Consider the following 26,565-nt stretch of genomic DNA (forward strand, 5'->3'; position numbering starts at 1 on the left):
TTTTAAGTTTCAGGCAATATACTTTCTTTACGTTTGCATAACTTTATTGAGCTCTGGAAAGAGTTTGCTCAACTTATCAAGTGTGCCTGTGGCATACGTTCTAGCCTGTTGTAGCTCTCGAAGCCACACTGCTTTTGGTTTCCATGACAACCAAGCAACATTGTGACCCAGCAGCTTTACTGGTGTTACATTTCACTACCCAGTGCAACATGGAGCAAGTCAGCCATGACACAGGGGACAAGCATGATTTTCACTCAGGTCTGTTTTCACTCAATAGCAGTCATCCGTACGTGTGTGTAGGATGTCGTGTCGTCGACGTGCTTTCTTTTCTGTCCTCAGAAGACCAACACAACATCAGCAGTGGGTTTGGATCTGTTCGACCGTCTCTCAGTGCCGACCCCTGTGACTTCTTGATGGATGCCATCGATGCTCAGTTGGGGAACCTGCAAGTCTGTCATTTCCTGCTCTCAATCAGACATAACACGTTCAGTGAGTGAATCAATAAGACTTATTGACAATACTTTTGCAGGTCAAGCATCAGCAACTTGATCGCATTGATTCAGGTAATGCGCTCTTCATGAAAATTTGAGTGTAATTTACACGTGAAGGTTGATGTTTTTTTTCATCTGTTGCGTTCAGCTCCATTTAGATTTTGTGAGTCTCCGAGCAAAGATACTGGTCTTGGCAGCACAGTATCCCAGACAAACGACCCCCTCATGTCTTGTCTTGATCTGGAAGTCAGTCCAGCAGTGGAACAAATAGCAGGTAAGATGTACCATCAGAAGAAAAACGGGAAAGTTCGATTTTTGTCGTGACTTGTCATTTCTGTGTACCCTTGTTGTCACATCAACCTGAGGTGGTTCTTCTTTCAAATGTGTTCCTATTGCAATTCATTGATGACTTAAAACCTAGACCAAAATTCGAACTTTATTTTTTTCCTCATGAGAAGAATTCTTTAAAATCGCCACCTACGTCTGCTTGAAATAATTTTCTTCCACAAAAATAACGTCAATCTTGGTAGAGATCTTCAATATTTTAGTTCTCGTTTTATACCGATGAGCTTTTTATTTATATCACAGGTGTCAAAGTCAAGGCCCAGGGGCTAATTCTGGCCCGCCAACTCATTTTATTTGTCCTGCAAAAGAAAATCAAGCATGTCAAGTAACATGTTTGTTAAAGTCCGAAGCAACATTTTAAGTTGTCCCATATTAGTAACCACAATAACAGTCATTATTTTTTTATTTCAAATTTAAAAAGTAGTTATTCATTAACTTGTTGTATGTTCTGTATGTGGAGAAGATGAAACATTCTCATGTCTTCCCCAAATTCAGAACGGCCCCTGAGAGGAAACAGTAACGACAATATGGCCCGCGGGAACAAATGACTCACACCTGTGATTTACATGAACCCTACTAAGCGGACAGTTGAAATGAACAAAGAATTGATTTAAATGTTGCCCCAATTCATCCTTGAACATCTAAAAAATGTTGCTCATATACAAGTCCGCCCCTCTCCCTCTCCCAACCCCAGATAGCACGAGCTCCGTGCCTCTTGAGGCACATGAGGTGGCCGTGTGGGAAATGGACATACGGACAAGCAACATAGTGCAGTTGGAGAGTCACAAGGAACAGGTCATGTGGAGACTAGAGAGACTTCTTGGAGACAACTGTAAGCAAGAAACAATGTCAACTAACCCTCATCCGCCTTCGGAAAGTATTTGCACTGAAGACTTTGTGAAGTGCTTCAGAGAGGAAATGCTTGAACTGGCTTTGCCAGAGGGGAGCCTTGAAGAGTTCGACAAACAGGATGTGGCTGAAAGGACTTTGAGTCGCCGAAACACTGAAAATGGTGCCGCAAGTGAAGCAACTACAAATGTGAAAAGTACTAAACACGAGTCAGAACAAAGTGAGAGATGTCCTTCTGAAACATCTGGAGTTCAGACTTTGCATGTTGGTGAGGAAAGAGGAGCAGTCTTAATGGCGTCAGTCTTGTGACTTATCTCAACTGAGTGACAGCTATCATTTTAGTTTTTTTTCCTTTCAGACTTCTACAGCGCAGAGGTTGAAAAAGAACATCAAAACCCAAAACATGTTTTTTCTCCAAAGGCCAGGTGCTTAACAGGTACCAAACACACAGTACCCTACGTGCATGCATTGTTTAGATTAAATTAGATTCGACTTTATTCGTCTCCAGTTGAGAAATTTACATTTCACAACAGCAAAGTTATGAAAGGAAGAGGAAAGGAAAGAAAGAAGTAGAAAAACAAAATACAGGAGCTGCTGGAAAGGCAGCCACTCATGCGGCGCCATCTTGAAGTCAAAAGAACTAAAACAAAACTACCGGTTAATAACAAATAATATGACAACACGACACAGACAGTCATTCAAACTTAAGCACTTTCTGCACATTCTTTGTTGTATAAAGCAGTTGTAGGTGAAAGAGGAGAGGATCAAAGCGTCCTTTTCACCAATGGATCAGTGACGTCACATTACATGTCCGAACCGAGAGATTTAACTTTACAAGACAACAAAGATTAGTTTTGAGTGACCGGCAGTGCACATGTTTTCTCTTTGTGTCTCAGGAACGCCCGTGTCGAATGTTGACACAGTGTCGGTGGACAGTGACCTTGATTCGGTCTGTACAGATCAGGTCAGGCAGCACCTACGCAGACGGCCTGGTAAGCGTTATGGCAGAGGTTACAAAGAAGACAATGGCATCTCTGAAAAGTGCATATCAGATGAACAATTAATGGCAAAATGTGTAAAACTCATTAGTTTTGCTATTCAGTCAAACTTCGGTTTTCGAACGTCTTTGTTCTCGACCAATTCGGTTTTCGCACAAAAATTTCGGTTTACAACTGAATATCAGTTCTCGAACAAACTGAGCGCACCTGAATGCAGCACTCGACTACCCTCTGCTTCCTTATACTCATTGTGACCGACGCATTATCCTCATGTAGCGTTCCATTGTGAGCAGGCGTGTTTGTATTGTTCAATTGCAATAAATAAGACATAGATTGCATTGTTTGATTTTTCGATTTTCGACCAAATCGATTTTCAAACAGGTTTCTGGAATGGATAATGGCTGAAAACCGAGGTTTGACTGTATTTAAGGTGGCACTCTCACATGCCTCCCGTCAAACACACACGCACGCACACAGAATGACAGTGTGCAAGCTGCATTTGCTGTAGGATTTCACTTTCTAACCGTGGTATGAATGAAAACCCCACAGGAGCTGTGCAAAACAAAAGTAAAGCACAGCAAAAGTGCAGGTAAATAGAACAAAATACTGTAGATCGCACCTCGCATATTTGTCTCTATGTATTGATTGTTTTGATGCGTATTGTTTATTTTTCATTGCTAGGTCGATGACATCTTTGGACGACGATAACACCGATGAGGATTCAAGTGGACACTGGAGGAGGCGCTCCAAGTTTGACAAGGCGTCAGAGAGGATGAACTCGGCTTGGGAGAAAATGAGGCAACACCTCTCTTCGCTCAGACAAGTATTTTTTTCTGCCAAATGGCCTGCATTTTCTCAGCCTCAGATCTACACATTATGATTGTGTATGTCTGATTTAGACATGGGAGAAAGAAGAGGAAACTCTTTGGATGAAAAAATCTCATTTAACCGAGGTGGAGCTTTCCCTTTCTGAGCTGCAATTGAGAAGAAAGGTAACGTTTTAAAATATTCATTCAGACGTTTATCATGAAGACAAATGAAAGCGTGTCCCGCTTCCATTTGCCACCAGCATGCTTTTCAGGATCTAGAGCGACTCAGTTCAGAAACCGGGCACCTGGAGACAGAGAAGAGGCAATTAGAGGTTGTGCTAAAGGATTGTAAGGCAGAAATAAACACATTAAGGTATGCATTCAAACACGCCACCCTAATGCAGTCCCGTGATGAGAAACGTTGTCTGCTGTTTTACACAGTTGCCAACTGCAGAAACTTCAAAGACAAAAAGAGTCCCACCTCTACGAAATCCAAAATTTGCAAGAAGAGCTAAAGAAGAAAGAACAAGTTAAGAAGCTGTCCTGCGTGGAGAAGGTGATTACCTCATTGATTGGATTAGCTTTTAGTCATCTCGCAGTGGATAAATGTCCATTTATTTCACAGCAGCAGAGTGATGAAAGTAAGAGGAAAGAAAAGAAAGAAGTAGAAAAACAAAATCCAGGAGCTGCTGTAAAGGCACTTTCTGCACCCTCTTTGTTGTATGAAGCAGTTCTAGATAAAAGAGGAAAGGATCAAAGTGTCCTTTTCACCAGTGGATCAGGGAGATCATGGTGGAATGGGCACGTATACGCCAAGCTAAATGCTGAAAGTAAACACGAAGCCGTAGCATTCATTGACAAAAAGAGACTGTCTCACATCTCCTGTCCCACGTAAATCCGCTTCAATTCCAAGCCGCGACAGTTCCACACACGCATCGGCGCTCTGCGCTGACGCTCCTTTCTTATCGCGGGCTCGTCAAGCCATGCATCCATGCAACAGCATCGACCTTTCCGCTGAACAAAGCGGAGCTGTGAAGATGCTGCCCATTACAGGCGCAAAAAATCACAATGGCCCCAGAGGTGTCCAGCGATGACAGTCAAATGGCACTGACATTCCTCCCAATCAAAAACAGTGCTGGCATATTCATGCTGCCGAAGAGGCGCAACCGTTCAGCAAGAGTCTCCTCATTGATGAATGTCGTGGCAAAAATGCAGAAAAACAATCTGTATCCGTCCCACATGACACACAACAACTCAAAGTCACAAAAGAAAACACAAAAACAACAAAAAAAAAACAAGGCACGTCCAAGCACTTGCTGATGGCTCCCTACTCGGGCGCCATCTTGGACTTTTATCAGCTGTGTGCCAGCTCTTTTCTCGTCGCACTTAATTTTTTTTTTTGTTCAAATGCTTCCCAAACAGACAAACAGAGTGATGTCGGAGATGGAGAGACAATTGGGTTGTGCTAAAGCTGAACTCTTTTCTGAGCGACGGCGGGCAAGAGAGAAGCAGGAATCCATGCAACAAGTATAATATCACGGCGGGCGGACATGACAACACATGGAGAAATATCAAATATTCCAAATTTAGTATGAATAATATGATGTTGAGCAGATGCTGGAGGAAACGTGCGAGGAACTCCTGAGGGCCTCGGAGGCAGAGACTTCCCTGAGGAACAGATGCTGTTCTCTCGAAGAGACACAGAAGCAGAAAAAGGAGCATACAGAGGTGATGACATTGACGTGAGCAATTATCACAATTCTGTTGCCAGTCTGTTGCTATTTCCAATCCAGCAAAATTTGTGTGAAACTTTGACAGAAGCACCCTTTTGATTTCCGCTAGAATCTAGAGTGCCAAGCGCAGGAGCTACAGGGAAAGCTCGCGGTGTGCGCAGCCAAGGCCGATACGCTGGAGAAACTTTTAGGCCAGAAGGAGCAACAACTACAAGATCTGCAGGAGCAGCACGGAGGCTCGCAAACAGAACGAGAGCGACTGAAGGGAGAACTGGAGTTTGTAAAAAGCCAACAGCAAAGTGCTCTTCAAGAAGTTCGAGATCATGCTCATACCATGATGGTGAGCGTTTTGAATCATCACAGTAGCCGCGATCCATAACTTTCAATAAGGGTTCAAGAAATATTTCAGGAGGCGGCGCTGAAGCAGCAGAAGAAAGATTTAGTTTCGATTCACGAGCAGCAAATACAAAAGGTGAGAAAACTACTTTAAAGTTCCGTATTTTCTGCATTAAAAGGTGCACCGGAATACGAGGCGTACCTTCATTAAATGCCATGTTTTAAGTTTTTCCATATACTGTATAAGGCACACCACATAAGGTGCTACTTACTATAGAGACTGGGGTTAAGTTATGCATCCATTACACCGTAGGTGGCAAATTCAAGGCCCGGGGGCAAAATCTGTCCTGCCACATCATTACATTCGGCCGTGAAAGAAAATCAAACTTGTGAAATACCATGATGTATTGAAGGTGCAGCACTAAAGGGAATGTCAACAAAACAGTCAGATATTGAATAAGTACACGTGAAAATCTGGATCACCCCATCCAAATTGTAAATAACCAAAATATTCCAGGGTTTTATCAGTGCAATCCTATATATATCACAATATAATCATAAATATAATTTTCAGATATAACAATCATCTTTCTTTAAAACTTTTATGTTCTTTAGGGGTTTTCATGGAATATTTTGGCCTTAAATGAGTGAACGCTGGCGCGTGTGGCTGCCGCTGCTCACCCACAGAAAAAAATATCCTGTGACTGTAAAGTGTCCTTGAGAGTTTTGAGTTTTGAAAGCTGCTTACAAATGAAATGTACAGTATTATTATTATTATTATTATTATTATAAAGTGACCTTGAGAGTTTTGAAAGGTGCTTGTAAATGAAATGTATAATAATATATTTCATTTACAACCGCCTTTTTGAACACCCGAGGACACTTTACAGTAAAACAATACATAAAACCATGAATAAAACAATAAATAATAAAATAGCAGATTAAACTACACCATGAAAGCAAGTTTAAACAGGTGGATTTTTGAAAGTAGGAAGTAGGAGTCAATGTTACAGATGTTGGGTGGAAGTGAATTCCAGAGTTTGGGAGCAGAGCGCCTGGAAGCTCTGCACCCCATCGTGGTGAGACGGGCAGAGGGCACGTAGAGGTGGAGGGAGGATGAGGATCTGAGGGCCCGAGAGGGAACAGAGATTTGAAGTAGGTCAAACAGACAGGGAGGGGCAAGGTTATGGATGCCTTTAAATGTAAACAGAAGTATCTTGAAATCAATACGAAGTTTAACAGGGAGCCAGTGGAGCTGCTGGAGGACAGGAGTGATGTGGTGGAAGGAGGGGGTTTTAGTGATGATCCGGGCTGAGGAATTTTGGACTAGTTGGAGTTTATGGGGAAATTTTTGATTGACCCCGAAAAGAAGTGAGTTACAATAATCGATACGGGAGGTGACGAGACTGTGGATGAGGATAGCTGTGGTGTGAGGGGTGAGAGAGGGACGGAGACGATTGATATTACGGAGGTGGAAATATGCAGACCGAGTTATGTTATTTATATGGGAGTGAAAAGCTATCGAGGATCACACCCAGGCTCTTGACCTGAAGGGCTTGAATTTATTCCATTATTATTACATCTTTCTGAAATAAAGGAATTTTGTTTTTGGTTGAGACGCGGAATGCAAAAACAAGCAGAAAACGGCAAATTTTCCAAAAATGGAAAATCATGGCGAATTTGAGGAAAAAATTCCACCTTGCAAAGTAATTTTAAGATATTATTAAATAAATAAATAAATAAATAAAACACAATATATCCCCATATGGACTGCGCATTACTTTTTTTCTACAGGCGGAAATGGAGGCGATATTTGCTGACAGTAGTTACGAGACCTGTTGTGGCTTAATATTAATTTACATATAAGGCGTGTATAAGGGTCAGATTTTGCTGGAAATTAAGGCTTTTGGGCGCGCCTTATAAACCGGAAAATATGAGAGCTCGATGATGTTTGGAGCTGAGTGTGTGAAGCGCATCGAAAATAAATGGAGGGAAGTCATCAAAGTCTATGATTGGTTAAATCTTGGCAGAAGAAAGATGAAGCAAAGGCACTGAAGGATTCACTTGAGCACCAAAAGGAGTCGTCGAGGAAACGTCAAGGAGAACTGCGGGCCCAAACATTACAGAAGGTGCTGTACTGTCAACTATTTCCACTTTGCGGCGACACTATGTGAACACTTTGCTCCTCTCATTCAGGTCCACAAAGCCATCGATGAGGAAAGGAGGAGGTGTGAGGAAGAGAAGATGGCAGCTCTCCACTTGCACCGTGGTTTACTGGAAGAGCAGAACAGGAGGAACCTGGAAACAGCTCGCAGTGAACGACATCGAGAGACAGCCAATGCACTTACGCTTCAGCGTCAAGTGGCAGAGCTGCAAAACGTAAGTTGACTTTCACTGATTAGACTCGCGACACAATTAACCGTCTATCCGCGTTCCTCCAGCCCAACAGCTGTTCTCATTTTATTAAGCGCGTGCAGGAGCTCGAGGCCGAGCGCTGCGTGCATCAGCCAGAGCAGGAGTCTCTGCTCTCGGCTGTTTGCAGATCCCTCAAGCAGGAGCAGCAGGACGAGCTGAACAAATTGCAGAAACACATGTTGCAGGTACAAGATATCCTCTGTGACGAGAGCGACAAAGTGAACGACTCAGACTTTTTTATAGGAAAGTGGCACGACGGAGCTGCAGCTTCAGCAGGCTGTGCGGAAGTCCGAGGCAGACACGGAGAGGCTTGGCAGGATGCTTGAAGAGCAACGGATCCGACATCTGGACACCCGAGCTGAGCAGGAGCAGCAACTCGGGGTGTGGGCACGGGAGCTGGTGGCCATCTGCGAGTTTCTCCACCTCTTGATAGAAAAAAATGGAGGCCAACAAAGTACTGTGCAGCTCTCTCCCAGGTATAATTCACTTCAAAGATGCACAGCGGTTGAACATTTTTGTCACCTTCAGACCTGCACTGCTCTTTTATCGCAAAGACGCACAACGGTTTCGTTAAACAAATAAATAAATAAATAAATAAATAATACAGTCATACCTGAGTTTACGAACTTAATTGGTTCCCAGAAAGTGTGTGTAAGGAAAAAAGTTTGTCTGCCAAACATTTATTTCCCATAAGAAGCCATTAAAAATCTGAATAATCCGTTCCCAGGTCCCCATAAAACATAATTTTCTCCTAAATAAGCCTTAAAATTACACAAAATAGACCTTATTTTATGTATAATAAATGTGTTATTACAGTAAAGTCTCGTTATATCGATATTCAAGGGAGTCCGAAAAAATATCGATATAACCGGGACTATCGATATATCCGACCCTGTTTGCATGTAATTTTCTCCGTGCGTGCATAGAAATAGTATCGATATAACCGGGACTATCGATATATCCGATATCGATATAACGAGACTTTACTGTATATTGTATTTAAAGAAATAAACTGTACTGTACAATGAAGTCTTTTTATTTTCTTTTGTGATGGTAGTTTTCGATGGATGACGAACTTCCAAGCTGCCTCTTGATTATATCTGAGTGAAGTTGCCGTGCTTTCTCGGTTCAATGTCCCCTGCTAGCTGCTTTTCGTAAATCCAAATCAACAGAACTTTTTCAACCTCTTCTATTGCCTGAGACTGTTGCTTAGATAGCAGAGAAACACCCTTCGCCATACGTATCAATGGTCGACTTCGAATACTGGTAGTGGGACGCTAAGTCGCATAAACGCACACCTCGTTCGTGTTTCTCGCTGATCTCCTTCTGCTCGACCGTAATTTTGTTTTGTGTCCTCTGCGGCTGAACACTAGCCTGTGGTGGGGTCTTTTTCGGTCCCATAATAGCAAAAGTATCCTTGATAACAAACCACATGTGCACTCAAGGAAAGGAGTGATGAAAACGTGTCCGCCAGCTACCGTGGCACTGTTGGACCGTGTGGTTTCGTGTTCCTCCGCTGAAAACTAGTCCGACAGTTACTGTGGCGCTCCGTGTGGTTTGGTTCGTTTGGCGAAAACTAGTTTGTATGCCAAGAGTATTTTCTTAAGAATTTAATGTCCGTACGGCGAAAAGTTCGTAAGCTAAAGCGTTCGTAAACTGAGGTATCGCTGTATTGTTTAGCAAATGTATTGTTAAAAAAAACAAATACCATGTAAATTCATTATATTTTGAAACAAAACTAATAATTCCAAGTTCAAAGTGCCTTTTAGAGAACCTTATCAAGAAATTTAAGGTTAACCTAGCAAGTGCATGTACAAAAGATTAATACCTGAATATTGTAATTGCGCAATATATGACCAGAATTTTTTTTACTCATAGCTTTCTTCTGAGCATTTCTTTTTAGGAGTACATCGGAGACTTATTCTATATTCGATGTGGGAACTTGCGACCATGTATGTATATTCAGTTTCATCGTAAATTGTTTACTGCTGAGTCCCAAATGTGTACTATTAATTAATAAGATGGTGTACAATACTACAGTTAGTTGCACAGTCATCATTATGGTAAATATTTGTATGAAAAACATGTGTAGGCCACAAATATGAAACAAAAATGTACAGTATTTTCCGGTGTATAAGACGCACTCAAAAGCCTTGATCGAAGAAGTTGAAAAACTTCTGTTAATTTGGATTCTCGAAAAGCAGCTATGCGGCGACAGCGTGAGTAAAGCTATTTTATGCGAGAAAGCACGGCTAATTCACGCTAATATCGCCATGCACCAACCTGGAGGTTTGGCGCTTATTGAGTATTTTAAAGCCAGTAACGGATGGTTCGAGAACATCTCAGGGCGAGGAGGAGATGGCTGCAGCATCAAGTGAGCTCATAAAGGCAATGTGGGCAAAGTGGAATGATGTGATGTGTTTTATGGGATCTTTTATCGAACAGTTCCATCCAGAAAAGACTGTGGCTATGACAATCATCAACATGATGAACAATAATGTGATGCCTCAGCTTCGTAAGACCTTACAAGTCAGAAAGCAACCGGTGTCAGTTAAGAGGTTTTTAATCAGCAAAAATGATGAGGAGTCTCCAAAGAAAAAAGAAGAGAAGCCACACCAGAGGTTAAGTTACCAACAGTCCTTATGGAAGGTGACTCTCCTTCCATAAGTCATCAACGACCATCAAAAAGGTAAATAAAACTTTATTTTACAGCACAGTTTATTTCTTTAATTACAGTCCTCATGTAATGTGCCTCTCTTTCCAAACAGCAATTCCCTTTGACCTTCGACCTCCAACGCCATTCCATCACATCACAAATGTAAATAAAGTGACTTTATGATACAATGCAGTGTAGTTCTTTCATTACAATACAATAGCACATTTATTATACATAGAATAAGGTATGTTGTGTGTAGTTTTAAGGTTTATTTAGTTAAAAAGTATATTTTATGGAAACCCGGGAACGGATTATTCCCATTTTAATGGTTTCCTACGGGATTTTTTTTTTTTTTTAGATACATACTTTTCGCCTTACACACTCTGTCTGGGTACCAATTAAGTTCGTAAGTTGAGGTCTCACTGTATTATATTTGGGAGTATGGGGTACAGGAGTGCCTGATACGGGCCGGTCGCTCCCTATACGAACGATGTCAGTGTCTGGTTCGCATTACCGGCAGTAAGTCGGAATCGTTTCCAGTGAGGGTTAGGCTCCGCCAAGGCTGCCCTTTGTCACCGATTCTGTTCAGTTAACAATACATCTGCTGATGCACAAACTTGGACACATCATCAGTGTTGGCATGCTACTGCTCCACTGCCCCCACGGCTCTCCCCTCCTCAACCAGAGCCATCTGGTGGCTCTTTCTGCTGCCTCCACATTGTTGCCTATGGCTCTTCTGCGGTTTGCACCTGTTATGCCCAGTGTGCCATAGGCTTTGCTCAGGGAGTGGCTGGCAAATCCCCGACTGCCCACCTCCACCGGCATACACCTCGACCTCCACCCGTTCCTCCGACATTCCTCCACCAGCTCCTGGTACTTCTCCCTCTTCCTTTCCTGAGCCTCCTCCATCCTCTCCTCCCAGGGAACCGTCAGCTCCAGCAAGAAGAGTTGCTTTGTGGCCTCAGAGACCAAGATGATATCAGTTCTCAATCTGGTCTGGGTGATGTGTGCTGGAAACTTCAGTTGCCTTTCCAGGTCAACTGTCATCACCCAGTCTCGGGCCGTGGAGAGCAAACCAGCAGAGCGGTTGCTTGATGTATTCAAACTTTGTCCTTCTTTGACAAAGTGAATTGTCTTCGCAGTGGCTCGGGTGTAACGGCTTGCCGCAATCCCCTTGCTGATTGCCTCAGCGATGGATTTGAGGACCTGGTCATGCCTCCACCGATACCGACCCTCACCCAGGGCCTTGGGGCAGCTGCTCAAGATGTGTTCCAGAGTCCCAACCTTGGAACACAGGGGGCATGCTGGTGTTTCTGTGGTGCCCCAAGTGCACAGATTAGATGGGCTTGGAAGGACATCGTACACCCCCTGAATCAAGAACTTGATCCTCTGTGGGTTCCATGACCAGATGTCCTTTCAGGTGACGCGGCGCTCCGTCGCTTGCTCCCACTTCATCCAGGCACCCTGCTGCCGCATGGCCACTGCTCTGCTGTTTCGTTCTTCCTCGACTGCAGCTCGGACCTCCTCCCTCACCAGCCTCTGCCTCTCCCTCGCGCTGGCAGAGACATAGCGGGTCGCTGTTCAGCTCCCCTGTCCAGCTCTACCTTGCGCCACTGCTCCAACAATGGTCCTGTGCCTCAGTCGAGTTTCTGCACGCTCAACTGCCTCGGCTGCCCTCCATTTCCTCCCAGTCCTCACAACGATCCCTGCCCCGGACACTTTGGCATCTCTGGATCCAGAGTACTGCAGATGTTCCCGTGCCCGTGCTACGATGAATTCCTCCCTGACTGAGCTGAAGGGGAGCCTGAGCTTGTTGGTTTTCCCGTACAGCCCAATGCTACTTAGGCTGCGGGGCAGTCCCAGCCATATGCGCAGATAGCTGCTCACTCTTTGCTCAAAACCTTCCACCACGGTCATGGGGACCTCGTAGATTAGCGGCGGCCAGAGGATTCTTGGGAGGATCCCATGCTGGTAGACCCAGGCCTTGAATCTTCACGGGAGCCCAGACTTGTCCACTGTTTTTAACCAGCCCTCCAGTTCAGCGCTGGTTGCTTTGATGGACTCGCTGTCATTCAGGCTGCAGTTGAAGACCTTGCCAAGGCTCTTCACTGGCTTCTCAAACACTGAGGGGATCTGGTGTTGTCCCAGCCTGAAACGGAATTTGTCTGTGACTTTCCCCCTCTTTAGAACCAAGGACCTGGACTTTGCGGGTTTGAAGCTCATGTTTGCCCACGCCATGATACGCTCCAACCCTTGGAGGATCCACCTGGCTCCTGGTACAGCTGTTGTTGTCACTGTGAGGTCATCCATAAAGGCTCTGATTGGAGGTTGCCTTACTCCAGACTTGCTAAGAGGGCCCCTGCATTCTGGTTCAGCTGCCTTGACCAGCATGCCCATAGCCAGTGCGAATAGGATGACTGAGATGGTGCACCCAGTGAATATGCCTACTTCCAGCTGATGCCAGTCAGATGTCAGCTGGCTAGTGGAGACTCTCAAGCTGAACTTGCTGTAATAATCCAGGATGAGGTCTTTCACCTTCTGGGGTACATGATGCTTCACCAGTGCAACCTCCACCAGTTTGTGGGGTATGGAGCCATAGGCATTGGTGAGATTCATAACCTTTATGGACATAATTTCTAGGGGCAGCCGAAGCGTTGAAGGGTTCCGTTTTGGTGGCCTCAGTATAGCATCTCTGCTTTTTGCAGATGATGTGGTACTGTTGGGGCCTTCAAGCGGAGCTCTTCAACTCTCCCTGGAGCGTTTCGAGGGCCGAATGTGAAGCGGTTGGGATGAGAATCAGCACCTCTAAATCTGAGACAATGGTTCTCAGTCGGAAAAGGGTAGAGTGCCCTCTGCGGGTCGGGGAGATTTTTCCTCAAGTGGAGGAGTTTCAGTATCTGGGAGTCTTGTTCACTAATAAGGGTGTAAGGGAGCGAGAGGTCGACCGGCGGATCGGTGCGGCGTCTGCTGTGATGCGGACTTTGTACCGATCTGTCATGGTGAAGAAGGAGCTGAGCCAAAAAGCAAAGCTCTCAATCTACTGGTCGATCTACATCCCAACCCTCATCTATGGTCGCGAGCTATAGGTTGTGACCGAAAGAACGAGATCCCGGATACAAGCGGCCGAAATGAGCTTTCTCTGTAGGGTGTCCGGGCTCTCCCTTAGAGTTAAGGTGAGAAGCTCGGTCATTCGGGAGAGGCTCAAAGTCGAGCCGCTTCTCCTCCACATAGAGAGGAGCCAGATGTGGTGGCTTGGGCATCTGATTAGGATGCCCCCAGGACGCCTCCCTGGTGAGGTGTTCCGAGCATGCCTCACTGGCAGGAGACCCCGGGGACGACCCAGGACACGCTGGAGAGACTATGTCTCCCTACTGGCCTGGGAACGCCTCGGGATCCGCCAGGACGAGCTAGAAGAAGTGGCTGGGGAGAGGGAAGTCTGGGCTTCCCTACTGAAGCTGCTGCCCCCGCGACCTGACCTCGGATAAGCAGCAGAAGATGGATGGATGGATTTGGAAAACTTTTCTATCTTCATATAATTGGAAAATGTGTATATATTTACCTTTTTGCTATCTATTGGCTTGCTAGCTAGCTTTCTATCTATTTGTCTTACTATTCTATTTGAGTAACTTCTGGGTTGAGTGGACACTTGCGCGTGTGGCTGCCGCTGCTCACCCACAGAAAAACTAATCCTATGACTGCAAAGTGACCTTGACAGTTTTGAAAGGCGCTTAGAAATCAAATATATTATTATTATTATTTGGAAAACTTTTATATAATTTTCTATTATATTTGGAAAACTTTTTTCATTCATTGAAGGTGCGCCATATAGTCCAGTGCGCCTTATTTATGTAGAAAAAGTTAGGAACTACACCATTCATTGGGGTTGTGCCTTATACATACTACGGTGCGTCTTCTACACCAGAAAATACCTGAATATTGCAATTGCACAAAATACGACCAGAAATTTTTACTCATGGCTCTTCATTTCAGGAGGACTAGACTTTTATTAGTCTCTTACCTGATACAAGCATGTTGTATATTCCACGTGGGAACGTCCGATGGAGAGGTGCATGAATTCCAAATATCTGAACTCAGATTAATAAGCTTTCTGACACCTTTCTCTCCAAATAATTTTCCAGCAAAAAGTTCGATTAAGGATGTGTATTCGGTTGCACCATAAATCATTTACTGTACTGCTGAATCCCAATGTGTATGTTTTATTTGCATTATGGTGACTATTTGTATGAAAAACATTTTTAGGCCACGAATATAAAACCAAAAAGTAATATGGCGCTAACTCAACGTACATTATTCTGCTATACGAGGACATTCTTATGCCAGTTTCTAAGCTGGGTCAATGGATGGAATTCTTCACCTCAAAATGTTGCTGTAGCAAACCAAGTAGTCTTTTTATTCTTTTACAATATCTATCTCCAAGCCACTTTTTCACGACCCTCCTGTTGTAACAAAAAAGATTCTAGAGAAATGCTTTACGTGTTCCAGCTCAACCGTCGATGAGGCTCTTACGCAACTGAAAGCTCAACAAGAGCCCTTAAAACATCTGATGGAGTCCCTTCATCAAGAGTTAGATTCTCAAAGACAAACAAGTGAACAGCTGCTCAAAAACAAGGTGTAGTTTGCATGAGTGAATATTCATTTGCAGCCCAGTTAGCTATTGGACAGCTAGGTTCATAGGAGTTTGCTTCCAGGAGCGGGCGTTGAGGATTCAGAAGGAACAGCTGAGGATGGAACAAAAGCACACCTTGGACTCTCTGAAGAAACGACTCATTCAGGTAAAATACACACTTGAAACTGTGTGTGTTAGTAAGATGGCCTGCGTGTAGCCAAAATGCATGATTCAGATATCAAATTTTGATGATCCAGGCTCACGTTGAGGAGCTGAGTAGTTTGAAATGGGCTCTTTCGAGTGACGCTGGACTGGAAGCCTCACTTCGCAAGCAACTGGAGGCCAAAGATACGGAGCTGAGGGAAGTCCGAAGGAACATGACTCGGTGGAAGGAACAGACCACAGCTCGACTGGCCAGCAAATTTGAGGAAGAGTTGACAGCTGACCTGGAAAGGTGACATGCATATCAGGGCAGAATGTATGTGTCTAGTATTAGAGCAGATTTGTTTTTGTAATATACTAGCACTAACATTCATGGAGCGCCAAATCTGCCTCCCTGTTCCTGGATCAAAATCCACCAAAATCGCATTGGACCACCTGTGCGGTAACCCCTCGTTGTTCGCGGTCAATAGGGACCAGGACCACCCGCGATCGACGAAAATCCGCGAAGTAGAATTATATAATAACCCACGTGATAAGACAGAGGGGGTTGCTGGGCGGGGCTGAGAAGATGCACAGCCAATCCACATGGCTGTAAACCATGAGATATCGTGCTGTCATTGGGTGATGTCAACTCTGGCAAACAATCAAGCTACAACCATGTACAAAACCTCTGAGTCATTCATCATTTTTTTTTAATTCTGAAGGGGAAAAAAATCTGCGCTTCACTGAAACCGCTATAAGTGAACCTCAAACTAGCCAGGGATCACTGTACTGCAAAATAAAAGCTATTTTTTCCCCCTCATTTTGAAATTTCATCCGAGCAGAAATGCCCAGCGGCGCACAGAGCGTGTGCAATAAATAATAATAATAATAATAATAATACATTAATTTATTAATATTAATTAATAATAATGCAAATTTCCCTGTTGTGGGGCTATTAAAGGCTTTCTGATTTTGATTTATAAGCGCCTTTAAAAACTCTCAAGGACACTTTACAGTCACAGTCCGGGTGAGCAGCGGCAGCCAGACGTGCCAGCGTTCACTCAACCCGGATGTAACACACAACACACCACTAACTCAAATATAAAATGGTCATCAGTACAATATCATTCAAATAAAGTAAAACTACTCACCATTCCATTTATTCTCCTCATTCCGCCATTGTGGGTTGACAAAACCGCTATTAAGTCAAAACAACAATATATTTGATTATGCACCTCGCGACAGATATACAGTGTGCTAGTTCTGGACAGTATCACCTAGCGGCTGGTGATACTATAATTGGCTAGCGACTAGCCAATCATGTGACTAACCAATCATAGTTTGCAAAAACTATGACGTTTCCAGCACCTTCCAGCAGGCCTTGTGTTGCCAACTCAAACTCTGATTGGTTAAAGTAACAGTTTCATCGACATTGATTTTCATGCGCGGGGGCCTGCAGAACTGATTGTGAAGGTAGATTTCTGACCCTGGTAACAAATGATGGCTAAAATGTGATTGGTTAAATGCTTAAATACGAAAGGAAGCTGAAAGAGAATTTGGAATTATTTAATAAGAATTCATGGACAAAATATAATCCACATCAGTTCGTAGTTCAAATATTTTTAGACTAGCAGAGAAGGCCTTGCAGGCCCTGACGGCCCACCACATTTTTACCAAATTTGTACAAAAATGGTACCATTTGTACCAGAATTCACAAAAGCAGTGAATTAGTCCATTGCAAAGGCACGAAAATGACAAAGCGCCTGTTTTTACACTGATGACTTCTGATTGTGTATTTAATACTTTTTAAATGTGTGAACTTTTTGCCATCCCACAGGTGCAGATCAAAGTTGTTATGGGGAAGGTAAAATTTTATAAACCTGTCGAAGAATAGTTTGCTAATACTGTACTGTACTACTAACAAGCATGATCTCACGCCGATATTTGCCAATGCTACATCAGATTAGCCCGTTGATGCAACATCTGGAGTGTGAAGTCATTCCTATGCATCACCTCACACCTCCACTGTTCACGAATCCCAAATGCTGACTTTTGAAATTGGTTACCGTGCATGTTTTTCAGAAAGACATCCATGGATGAAGAGGAAAAGTTGAGGATGGAGGATCAGAGAAAACGTTGCGCAAAGGTGCCACCATTCCTCAGCCTAAGGATGAACGCGGCATCCATCATGCTTTTGCTTTGTCTCCACCAGCATCATGATGCTCACCATTCCATTTGACCTTGGTTTAGGCTGCCTACTCCCAGACCTCCTCGGACGTGGCCTCATTAAAAGTTGTACATTACTTGCAGAGCAGAGTCAAGCAGGTCCGTGTAGAGAATCAGATGTGGATGCCTATAGGACCAAATCTTCCTACAGTGAGTGATTCTTCTTCAGTCTGGTGACACAATTGGGTGATCAAACATTGTCCCAGTTGTGTATAATTGCTACTTTTTTTTATCAGCACAACCATCAAGAGAGTAGGAAGCATTGAGTCAACGCATTCATCAGTTCAACTCCAAGTTAAGAAACAACAGATGTCAGCTGGTATCATCCTCAGTTGAAGCCTGCATTTTTGAATCATCATATAACAATGAATCATTCATTCACCGTTGTCTGTACTTAAGATAGCAGGTCACAGTGACCAATGACACAAGCAAAGTTTTTGTCATCTTTTGAACTTTGTTCTGTGCCAAGGTTTTATAATGTGCCAAAGGTTTACAGATTTTACACAAAAAAATCTCATAAAACAATTTTTTCTGGGATTCGCTTACATGGTCATAAATGTTGCATAATGTTACGATGCCACATGCAAAGGCCAAATGGTACAAGGGCACACACAATATGTAACTTAGATCCAGTTTTCGTACTGGGCGAGTTTAATACCAGAATCGGGATTGGATGTACCTTTATTTGTCTCGCAGTGGAGAAATTTACATTTCACAGCAACAAAGGATTGGTGTCAATAGTGCCAAAGGAGGTTTTTCGATAAAGAATGAAGAACATCTTTATTTAAAAAAAACATTGAGTCAACATGTCTCACTGGAATACTGCTGCAAACATGCAGGGAAAAAAATAAAACATTTCCAGGATTTTCAAAATTCTTCAAAGCCCACTTCAGATAGTTGCAAAACAAAAGGCAAATCTGATCCTCCAATCACAACAAATCCAGCTTTTATACAAAGTCATGCACATTGTTGGCATTTATTGAACAGAGGAATCACATTCCAATTCCTGATGTCAAAAATCAGAGGCTGCTCACAGGCGATTAAGTCAAAACAGCTCCAAAGCGTGTCATGTTTACCAGACTTGGGCGAATGCTACCCTGACATAAACTGTATGAAATGCAAACAAGGCATCGTGACAGTTATCTGCACTTATAATCAAGACGCCAAATGTCACCAAAACAGTGGACGATTGCAACAATTTAAGTGGCCAGTCAAGCCCTTGAGCAGGAGAAATCTTATACTTTCTTACATTTCCATGTCCTCCTCTCCACAGCTTTCTGCGACAGGAAAGTTATGAAGAGGACAGTGTGTGTCGGCCTGGGGGACGTGCGGGGTGGGCGAGGGACATGGAGTGGGAGTCTGTGGCAAAAGAGTCTGTTGTTTCTTCTGTTTCTGTAAGGAGCCTTTTAGTCTACGGCAGAAGGGGTCTTCGGGTGGCCGCCACAACACCAACTCCATGCAGGAATGGCTCCTAAACATACGGAGGGGCGGGAGTCAGTGGCAAATGGAAATATCTAGCGAGCGTTTGCTCCTTTGAGATTTAAATCAAGCAGAGGAGAACATACACAGATTGGGCGACTGTGTGTGGCAGGATATCACTGAAGCCTCGTTGCAGGCCTTCCTTCAAACTGTCCGAGATGACCAACACCGGCCTTCGTTGTACTGGCTCCACATCCAGATCCTCGTCATCGTCCTCCAACGTTATTCTGCTCAATGATAGGTCAGTCTTAATACGCTGTACATGCAGTGCTTGGATTTTAAGGCACTCTGCTTAGGGTTGGAGGGGGAAGGGGTACTTATGCAAACTTGCCCAAGTTTGTCACATTTGCTAAGCAACTAAACAGGAAGTAGCCTTTTGCATTTTCTTGCTGGTTTACATGTAAATTAGGCCGCAGCTTGGTAAAGTGTATTCATCATTATTACAACAGAAATCCCCAGTATTGCTCAAACTAATATACAGGAGCCATGATTTCGGTGAAGTGTGGCAATGCAAAATTTTATCAGCAGAAAATATTATCATCAAATGGGTGTAGATCTCCGTCTGTCTCTTAACCACGTTCCGGTACGACACTTGTCGAGTTTTCCAGCGATGACCACACTGAAACACGAATGATTTTGTTCCATTTTCTCTCTGCTGTTTTACCTGCACATCTTAATAATTTGTCACCACTCTATCGATTGATCGGTGCTGGGTGAGGTCAAATGTGGTTTGCAGTGTGAAAAGGCCTTGAATGATGTTCTTGTGTAATACTTTAACTTTTCAAATGTGTAACCACTAACTTGGAGTGTTGGGGGGGACCCACCACAGTAGTTAATAGTACATCTAATTTGAATTCACAGTCCTATTTTTTTTTTTTTTTTTTTTTTTTGCTGATGATAGTAGTGCATTGTGTTCGACCGGAAACAAATACCTTATGTGTTCTACATACTTGGCAATAAAGACGATTCTGATTAACTTTTGCATATTATGTACACCTTATTACAAAATGGCATAGAATTATTTTCTTCCTCAAAATCTTACACCTTATGGCAACTTAGATTTTTTTTTTTAGCTCCTTTGTTGTTGTTGTTTTTTTTTTCAAATATAAATGTACAATTTTAACCTACTCTCAAGGACAAAACTATTCTGGGTCTTTAATCATGCACATTTGGCAACAATAACTTATTTCATGCCATGAGTTTGGAAAGTGGGAAACTGCAGAATGTGCGGTGCTATTGCAGGATCCAAAAAGACAAAAAAAGCACAGGGTATGCTAACTAGCACTTGTCATGTCCAGCAGCCATGTCTACTCAGATGTAAAGACATCAACTTTTCACATCATGCTTTTGTTGACCAAAGTAAATACATTTTTTTCATGAAAAAATACTGATGATTACTAATACATGCACCCAAATTCCTTGAGTTTCGAAAGGCACTTATAAATGAAATGTATTATTATAAATGATTCTAAAATATTTCCTTTAGTATACAACACATTATATATCAGTGCTCGTATAGGCTTTTGCTGTTTTGTTCTTATTATGTACACGTCTGTAAATGCAAATACATCTCAAGTACACATTTTCCCTGCTATGTTGCTGCGTGCATACCTGTTTTCAATCTCCTGAAGTCTCCTCTGTGCTGCCTCGATCTCCATGCAGGAGCTCTCCGTTTCAGGTCGGGATGGGGAAGAGGAGGACAACACTGGAGTCAGGGTGGGAGGGGCTGGGCAATGCTGTGGTGGACCATGTGTGGTTTGTTGGGTACACAAAGGAGGACAATTATTTGGAGCTGGCCATTCAGGTCTCCTGGGGACGTGCGAAATGTCCAACTCTGTTTCCGCTGTTAATCTCCTCCTTTTAGCAAGACATCCACTGAGAAAATAGGAAAAAGGTATTTAGGGGGGAAATGTAACAGACTATGATAACTAAGCCTGTCTTATACATACTCATAATCAACTCTCCTCCTGTGCTTCCTGAGGCACCTTGTCTCCCAACTGCTGTGACAGAGGACATATATTGCACACATCATCACAAGTTGGCACTAAACTGTTGGGAATGTTGTATGCAAGGAATGAAATACATTTTTACCTATTTGGCAGCATTCCTCTTGGTAAATGGCCAGACGTAGTTGGAGTTCCAAGATCCAATTCGGGCAGGCTTGTGGACCCCGAAAACATGTACATACTTGGTAGAAAACCCGCCTGGCTGGTTGTGGGTGCCAAATGATTCATGATATGGTCCAATCATCAAAAATAGCATTTAAAAATGTAGGTGAAATGTGAAAAGATAACTACAAACAGTTTTGATCGGCGGAACTGTCTTCTTATTACTGAGCACTTTAAAGTACTTGAATGTTGCTAAACTAGTCCGATCTATCCAGACTGGGCAAACTCTCTGTCTACCCGATGTGCATTTAAACAATACCGCTAAGAATATCTGGACAACTATCTGTTGTTGTGACCATTATAACATGTCACAAACCATAACATCATCCCGCTAAATTAAGATATTTGGCGGACGACCAGGTGCAACCAACTTCCCCTTTCTGCAGCGTTGATGTGTTCTTTTTTGCTAGCTCGTCTGCGTTACGATGAACATAGCATCAATAAAAGGAAATGAACCAATAAACGTGAGCAACGTTACTAACCTATTAAACTGAACACGCTTGCAAGCAACGTCCAGTGTCTGGTGGTCCCCGCAGCGAATAGTAAACTTACTGCTTGTTGGACATAGCACGGATGCCAGATGCGCCGGAAGAGTCGACGAGTTTCTGGAAACGGCGCAAAGAATGACGGGAGTTGTAGTTGGTGGCGAAGGGACCTGAGCAAAACATGTCGTACGTCAACACGCCCAGAGTTGATCCTGCGTTACCGCTCCGCATTAAACACTAACACCGTGTGTGAGACATGTCAAAACTTTGAAGAACGTTTAAACAAGACCGTTTGGCCCAAGTATCGGATGACTGTGTCGAGTTGCTCCTCTTTTATCTCAAAGTGCAGGTCACGTGACATTGTGGAGCTCATCATAAAACCGAATTTCCTAACTTGACGCTTTACTCTGGATTGCCGCTTTTCGGAGGTAACGCGTGACTCGGGATTGTCAAACGCTTACAAACGTTTGACAAAAGTAACCTTTTGGCTACAGGCGACATTTGCGTGACGCCATCAATATGTTGTTTGTATGTCAGCCGTTCGTGGAGAGTTAATGAGGTCTGATTGATAATTGAACGGATATCGTTTTCTCCCCGGTAGATGAACACTTATGTGCGTTTGTTTTTTTATTCGAATACTGTTGCATATTATTGTTCATGTCGTTTATTGTATTTTTTAAGGTAGTCCAGGATGTATCATTTAGTTATTGTTTTCGGGCTACTGGCTTCGACCTCCAGTTTACCTTGTGGTAAGTGACGTGTTCTATATACACCATCATTCAAAAGTGACATGTATATGATTTGAAATGTATATATTTTTAAAAGACAATCAAAACTTGACCGTATTTTGCTGTGGGCTTGTGAATTTGCGGAAGAATCTAGGTCAAAAACAAACGTGACACATTGTTTTGGTTGTTCCCCCATTTTGCAATTGCCAATTGTTTCTCAATCTTTGAACAAATGCGTATTTGACGTTCGGTAAAGCCTACAGCACATAGCCAAATGTAATAATAATAATAATAATAATAATAATAATAATAATAAAAAAACCACAACTCGTCCCAAAGTTTAGATTTTTTTAATTCATGAATACAATAGATGGTATGTCCAAACATTTGTTGTACTTGTGAAACTAGCTGCAATTTGAGCTCTTGAACAATCTGAGGTCTATCCAAGAGCAGAATTATTGAATTATGTTAATTTTGAGTCTTAGTAAAAATGTAAGATTTTTTTATACAGTTCTTTGCTGTTGTAGCCGTTATTTGTACTTGTGTAGAGCTGCCCCAGTGTCTTAAATTTTAGTTAAGAAATTAGGCTGTGATGTATATGAAGCCTTAATATCCCCCTTCTCATTCAATTCTCATGTCTTCGTTGAGCCATAGTGTTACTGCATTGCTGAGTTTGCAATTGCATCTGTGCCGCATATATGTCGATGTCAGCAAGCTGCAGGTTCTGAGCCGCTTTTATGAACGTTGCGACATTTGCTGTATTTTTAACCCAGATACTCCCAGATCCAACCATGAGCTGCTGCTTTCACTAAATAAAGATCTTCTCCGCTCCCTGGACGACCGGGAAGGACTTCCTAACCCCAGTGTCCACTTGGCATTACGGCTATCAGAATTCCACAACATTTTAAAAGAGGGCGAGCATTTAAATAGACTGACAAGTCATTTGCACAATGACATTCAAAGGTAATTTGAATTGATGTGAAATGTGAGCATGCAATCAAAATGTCTTCCTAATCATGGCACGTCGTGACTTCTATGTTTTTAAGCTTCCTCACTGGCAACCAACCTCTGGTTGGTCGCTTGGCGTTGTACACCCTGGCATTGAAGTCGTCTTGCTTTGACCTCAACACAGTCACCTTCACAGTAGATGACAAGAATGAGACTCTGCTGACACACCTCAAGAAACAGATGGAACAAGAGAAAGAATACATTACATGTTTGCTCACATTTTTTTTTTTGTTTTAAAACGCCATTCAACTGGCAAATTATATCTACCCATTAGCTCTTCATATTTTCTGCAATGTATGTCTTTGTCTAAAGTAGTTAAACCATTTTTTTTTCCATCTTTCCCGATACAGTCAGCAAACGTCCTTTGACCAACTATTACCAGTATTCATTGGGCGTGCTTGCTATCTGCGTGAGCGGCGTCAGGGTCAACAACCACGTCGTCAACAAACTCATCAAGGCAGTTGAACATGAGCACTTCACACATGGAGACAGTGTGAGCATTGGTGGGTGAACCTATTTTGGAGGTCTGTTGACATTTCATGCTTGTACTGGGTGAAATTGATCATTAAAAAATGTGAATCACACATATTTCAGAGAAATACTATCAAGTCCATATAAAGTGCAGATAGCCTTAGTTATGATAATTCCATCATACATCTCTGTTTCTCTTTTAGATACATATGCCATGGCTGCAATGGCCTTCCAATGTGTGAAAAATTCAGAGACTTCTTTTTGTAGTGCAAAGAAATCCAGTTGCACTATACACAATGCTGCTGAGCTTGACACAGCCCTGACCAACATTAAACAAAAGCTGTTGGTGTCACAAAGGCCTGATGGTCATATAGGCAATGAGTTCAGCACTGGCCTCGCCGTACAAGTATGTACCTTTTTATTATTAGTTTTTTTCATTGAACGAGCCAAAGTATGGGTTGTGTATGAGGGCATGTTTAGTGAGGGCTTGTGTGGATTTTCTCCACATTCGAAATTCACATTCGTAGGATTACTTGTACTCTGTCTGCTTTCAAGGCCATGGTAAACGGTACCCTGCCTCTTTCCCAAAGTCAAATGGTATTGTAGGCTCAAGCTCATGATGTTACAAGAACAAATTTCATCAAAAATAGGTGCCACTTAACCAGATTGTATTCAACCTTGGAGGTGCTGTTTCCTTTTTACGCACCATCCAAAGCCCAAATCATCTCAAATGTTGTGTTCAGGCTTTAATAGCAATGGGCACCCCAGTGTCAGAATGTGCCGCTTCAATGGAAGCCATGAGGAGAGATGCCAGAGGCAACAAATACCACAACACCATGGCCATATCTCAGACACTGCCAGCTCTGCAGCAGAAATCCTATTTGACTGTTCAAACCAAGAACTGCATCAACGAAGACAGTATGTCTTTTGCAATTCTTTTACATCTGTGGTTTATTTATTATTTTAAGATACAGTTTACATTCTCACTTTTTCCCTACATACAGACACGTTGGCTCTTGAGACCACCGACCCTGTGACCATGTTGCCCAGTAAAACAAAGGTGGCGGTGATTGTGGAAGTGGTGACATCAGGTGAGACATCCAGTCTGTATTCACTGGATGTGCCCAAGGGAAGCTCTCTGTTGGAGGCCCTGAACCTCCTTAATGGAAAAAATATTGGCTTCACGTGAGTCTTTTAATTCTGTGTGACTTATTACTATGTATTCTCGAAATAATATTAAATGCTATGTGGAGCAGGTTTGAGACAGAGTCAAGCCTGTGGGGACCGTTCTTAAGTGTGGTGAATGGAGAGCGGGCCAGACAGGGTGATCGCAGATACTGGCACCTCGCCTCTGATGGCACCGCTCTCACTGAAGGTGAAAAGAAACACACATCTGGTGTACAGTCACACAACACATAAGCAAAGAAAATATTTTTCTCTAATATTTGCTGTTTGTGTGTTTCAGGTATCAACGATTTCAAATTGAAAGTGGACCAAAAGATCACCCTCAAAAACACAAGCTATTAATGGCTATTAATGCATCATGAGTGATCAGTTTGGAACCAAAACAATTTTGATTTTCTTCCACTAGAATCATATGTAAATTGCATAAGTGTTTAAAAGTTTCTGATGGTTCCTGTGTATTATTGAATTGCATTGAAATTGACAGGTGTGCTACTAATGCAGGGGTGGGCAAAAAAATTTGACAGAGGGGCCGGGCGAGGAGCAAGTTATGTCCATAATTTATAAAATCACTTCAAATGACTTCGACTGAGCGTATTTTACAAAGATTCCGTGTTTTTGAGGCAAACTGGCGGGGGTGAATGTCACACCCAAAAATGGCCACCGCTGTTGTGAGGAATGAATCAGCCCGTTTCCACAGGCTGATAAATCCACAGCATATAGCTATAGTTTACGTTTTAAGACTTGCGCTGAATATTCATGAAGTCTTGTTTTCGAGTTGATGATGATCTCCATGTGATGTCACGTTTGCTCCGCCCCTGACTGAGAAAGCGACATACAATGCATTTTGGGTACTTTGTTTGGTCTGAAAACTTCGTGTTGATGGCAAAATTAGAAGGAAAACACATAAATAACGCGATGGTGAATCGTTGTGTGTTGCACCAAGACAACTATTTGATATTCGCTGACACAAATTCCCAGCTGACAAATCAGTCCATTTCCAATGGAGCTTGGGCGCAATCTTCTGCATTTTCTGGGTGCTACATTGCTGTCATTGGCGGCTCAAATTGATATGGGAGGACTCTTTGAATCAATTGCAAACATTTATGCTTTCCTCTTCAGAACTATTTGAATCATATTCATAACTGGATGAGTAACAAGAAAACATTGTTTTGATTCTCGATCAAAGGCAAGACGTCTTGGCGTGACGTCACGAACAAGAGGGCGGGACCTTCTGAAACTGACTATTTCCGGATTCATTTTGAAGTCATTTTTATTGGTGTTTTTCATTTAAGTAAAAATATCAGCCTGCCTTATTTGGGTATCTTAGATGCTATAAAACGTTTTTCTGATGTCAGTGGGAAACAAAAACAAAAAATGGTGCCGGTTGTCCTTTAAATGTAGTATGTACAAAC

The 26,565-nt window shown here is 42.8% G+C and overlaps 3 protein-coding genes across 8 annotated transcripts; 2 read left to right on the forward strand and 1 right to left on the reverse strand.

The window, feature by feature from the left end:
- Positions 1-196: 196 nt before the first annotated feature.
- LOC148899291 (uncharacterized) lies at positions 197-18,110 on the forward strand. Of its 2 annotated transcripts, none has more exons than XM_088994415.1 (27): positions 197-258; positions 340-449; positions 530-563; positions 640-765; positions 1,531-1,953; positions 2,044-2,121; positions 2,582-2,677; positions 3,233-3,272; positions 3,365-3,506; positions 3,583-3,675; positions 3,753-3,865; positions 3,934-4,048; positions 4,915-5,019; positions 5,107-5,220; positions 5,335-5,565; positions 5,635-5,697; positions 7,592-7,690; positions 7,758-7,940; positions 8,003-8,161; positions 8,220-8,452; positions 15,136-15,262; positions 15,342-15,425; positions 15,517-15,713; positions 17,241-17,267; positions 17,486-17,549; positions 17,654-17,779; positions 17,866-18,110. In XM_088994415.1, the coding sequence occupies exons 1-27, from the start codon at positions 210-212 to the stop codon at positions 17,893-17,895; spliced, it is 3,261 nt and encodes a 1,086-aa protein (XP_088850541.1). In that variant the 5' UTR covers positions 197-209; the 3' UTR covers positions 17,896-18,110. The 2 variants fall into 2 exon arrangements, with proteins under 2 accessions (XP_088850541.1, XP_088850542.1); XM_088994416.1 differs by having other exon boundaries at positions 8,030-8,161.
- A 196-nt stretch (positions 18,111-18,306) lies between these two features.
- On the reverse strand, positions 18,307-21,889 carry ccdc117 (coiled-coil domain containing 117). 3 transcript variants are annotated; one of them, XM_088994423.1, is made up of 6 exons: positions 21,759-21,889; positions 21,200-21,316; positions 21,058-21,105; positions 20,720-20,983; positions 19,195-19,335; positions 18,307-19,100 (listed from the first exon to the last, which is right to left on the reverse strand). In XM_088994423.1, the coding sequence occupies exons 2-6, from the start codon at positions 21,292-21,294 to the stop codon at positions 18,875-18,877; spliced, it is 774 nt and encodes a 257-aa protein (XP_088850549.1). In that variant the 5' UTR covers positions 21,295-21,316; positions 21,759-21,889; the 3' UTR covers positions 18,307-18,874. The 3 variants fall into 3 exon arrangements, with proteins under 3 accessions (XP_088850549.1, XP_088850548.1, XP_088850547.1); XM_088994422.1 differs by having other exon boundaries at positions 21,200-21,820; XM_088994421.1 differs by having other exon boundaries at positions 21,058-21,108; positions 21,200-21,819.
- Positions 21,890-22,041: 152 nt separating this feature from the next.
- On the forward strand, positions 22,042-25,593 carry tcn2 (transcobalamin II). 3 transcript variants are annotated; one of them, XM_088994417.1, is made up of 10 exons: positions 22,042-22,189; positions 22,443-22,510; positions 23,263-23,452; positions 23,536-23,705; positions 23,848-24,000; positions 24,172-24,374; positions 24,712-24,886; positions 24,973-25,153; positions 25,225-25,343; positions 25,434-25,593. In XM_088994417.1, the coding sequence occupies exons 2-10, from the start codon at positions 22,453-22,455 to the stop codon at positions 25,493-25,495; spliced, it is 1,311 nt and encodes a 436-aa protein (XP_088850543.1). In that variant the 5' UTR covers positions 22,042-22,189; positions 22,443-22,452; the 3' UTR covers positions 25,496-25,593. The 3 variants fall into 3 exon arrangements, with proteins under 3 accessions (XP_088850543.1, XP_088850545.1, XP_088850544.1); XM_088994419.1 differs by lacking the exon at positions 22,042-22,189 and adding an exon at positions 22,196-22,374; XM_088994418.1 differs by lacking the exon at positions 22,042-22,189 and adding an exon at positions 22,196-22,358.
- Positions 25,594-26,565: the final 972 nt, after the last annotated feature.

This window comes from Hippocampus bargibanti, linkage group LG04 (assembly GCF_051943395.1).
Source record: "Hippocampus bargibanti isolate YZ-2025 linkage group LG04, ASM5194339v1, whole genome shotgun sequence".
Taxonomy (NCBI): Eukaryota; Metazoa; Chordata; class Actinopteri; order Syngnathiformes; family Syngnathidae; genus Hippocampus; species Hippocampus bargibanti.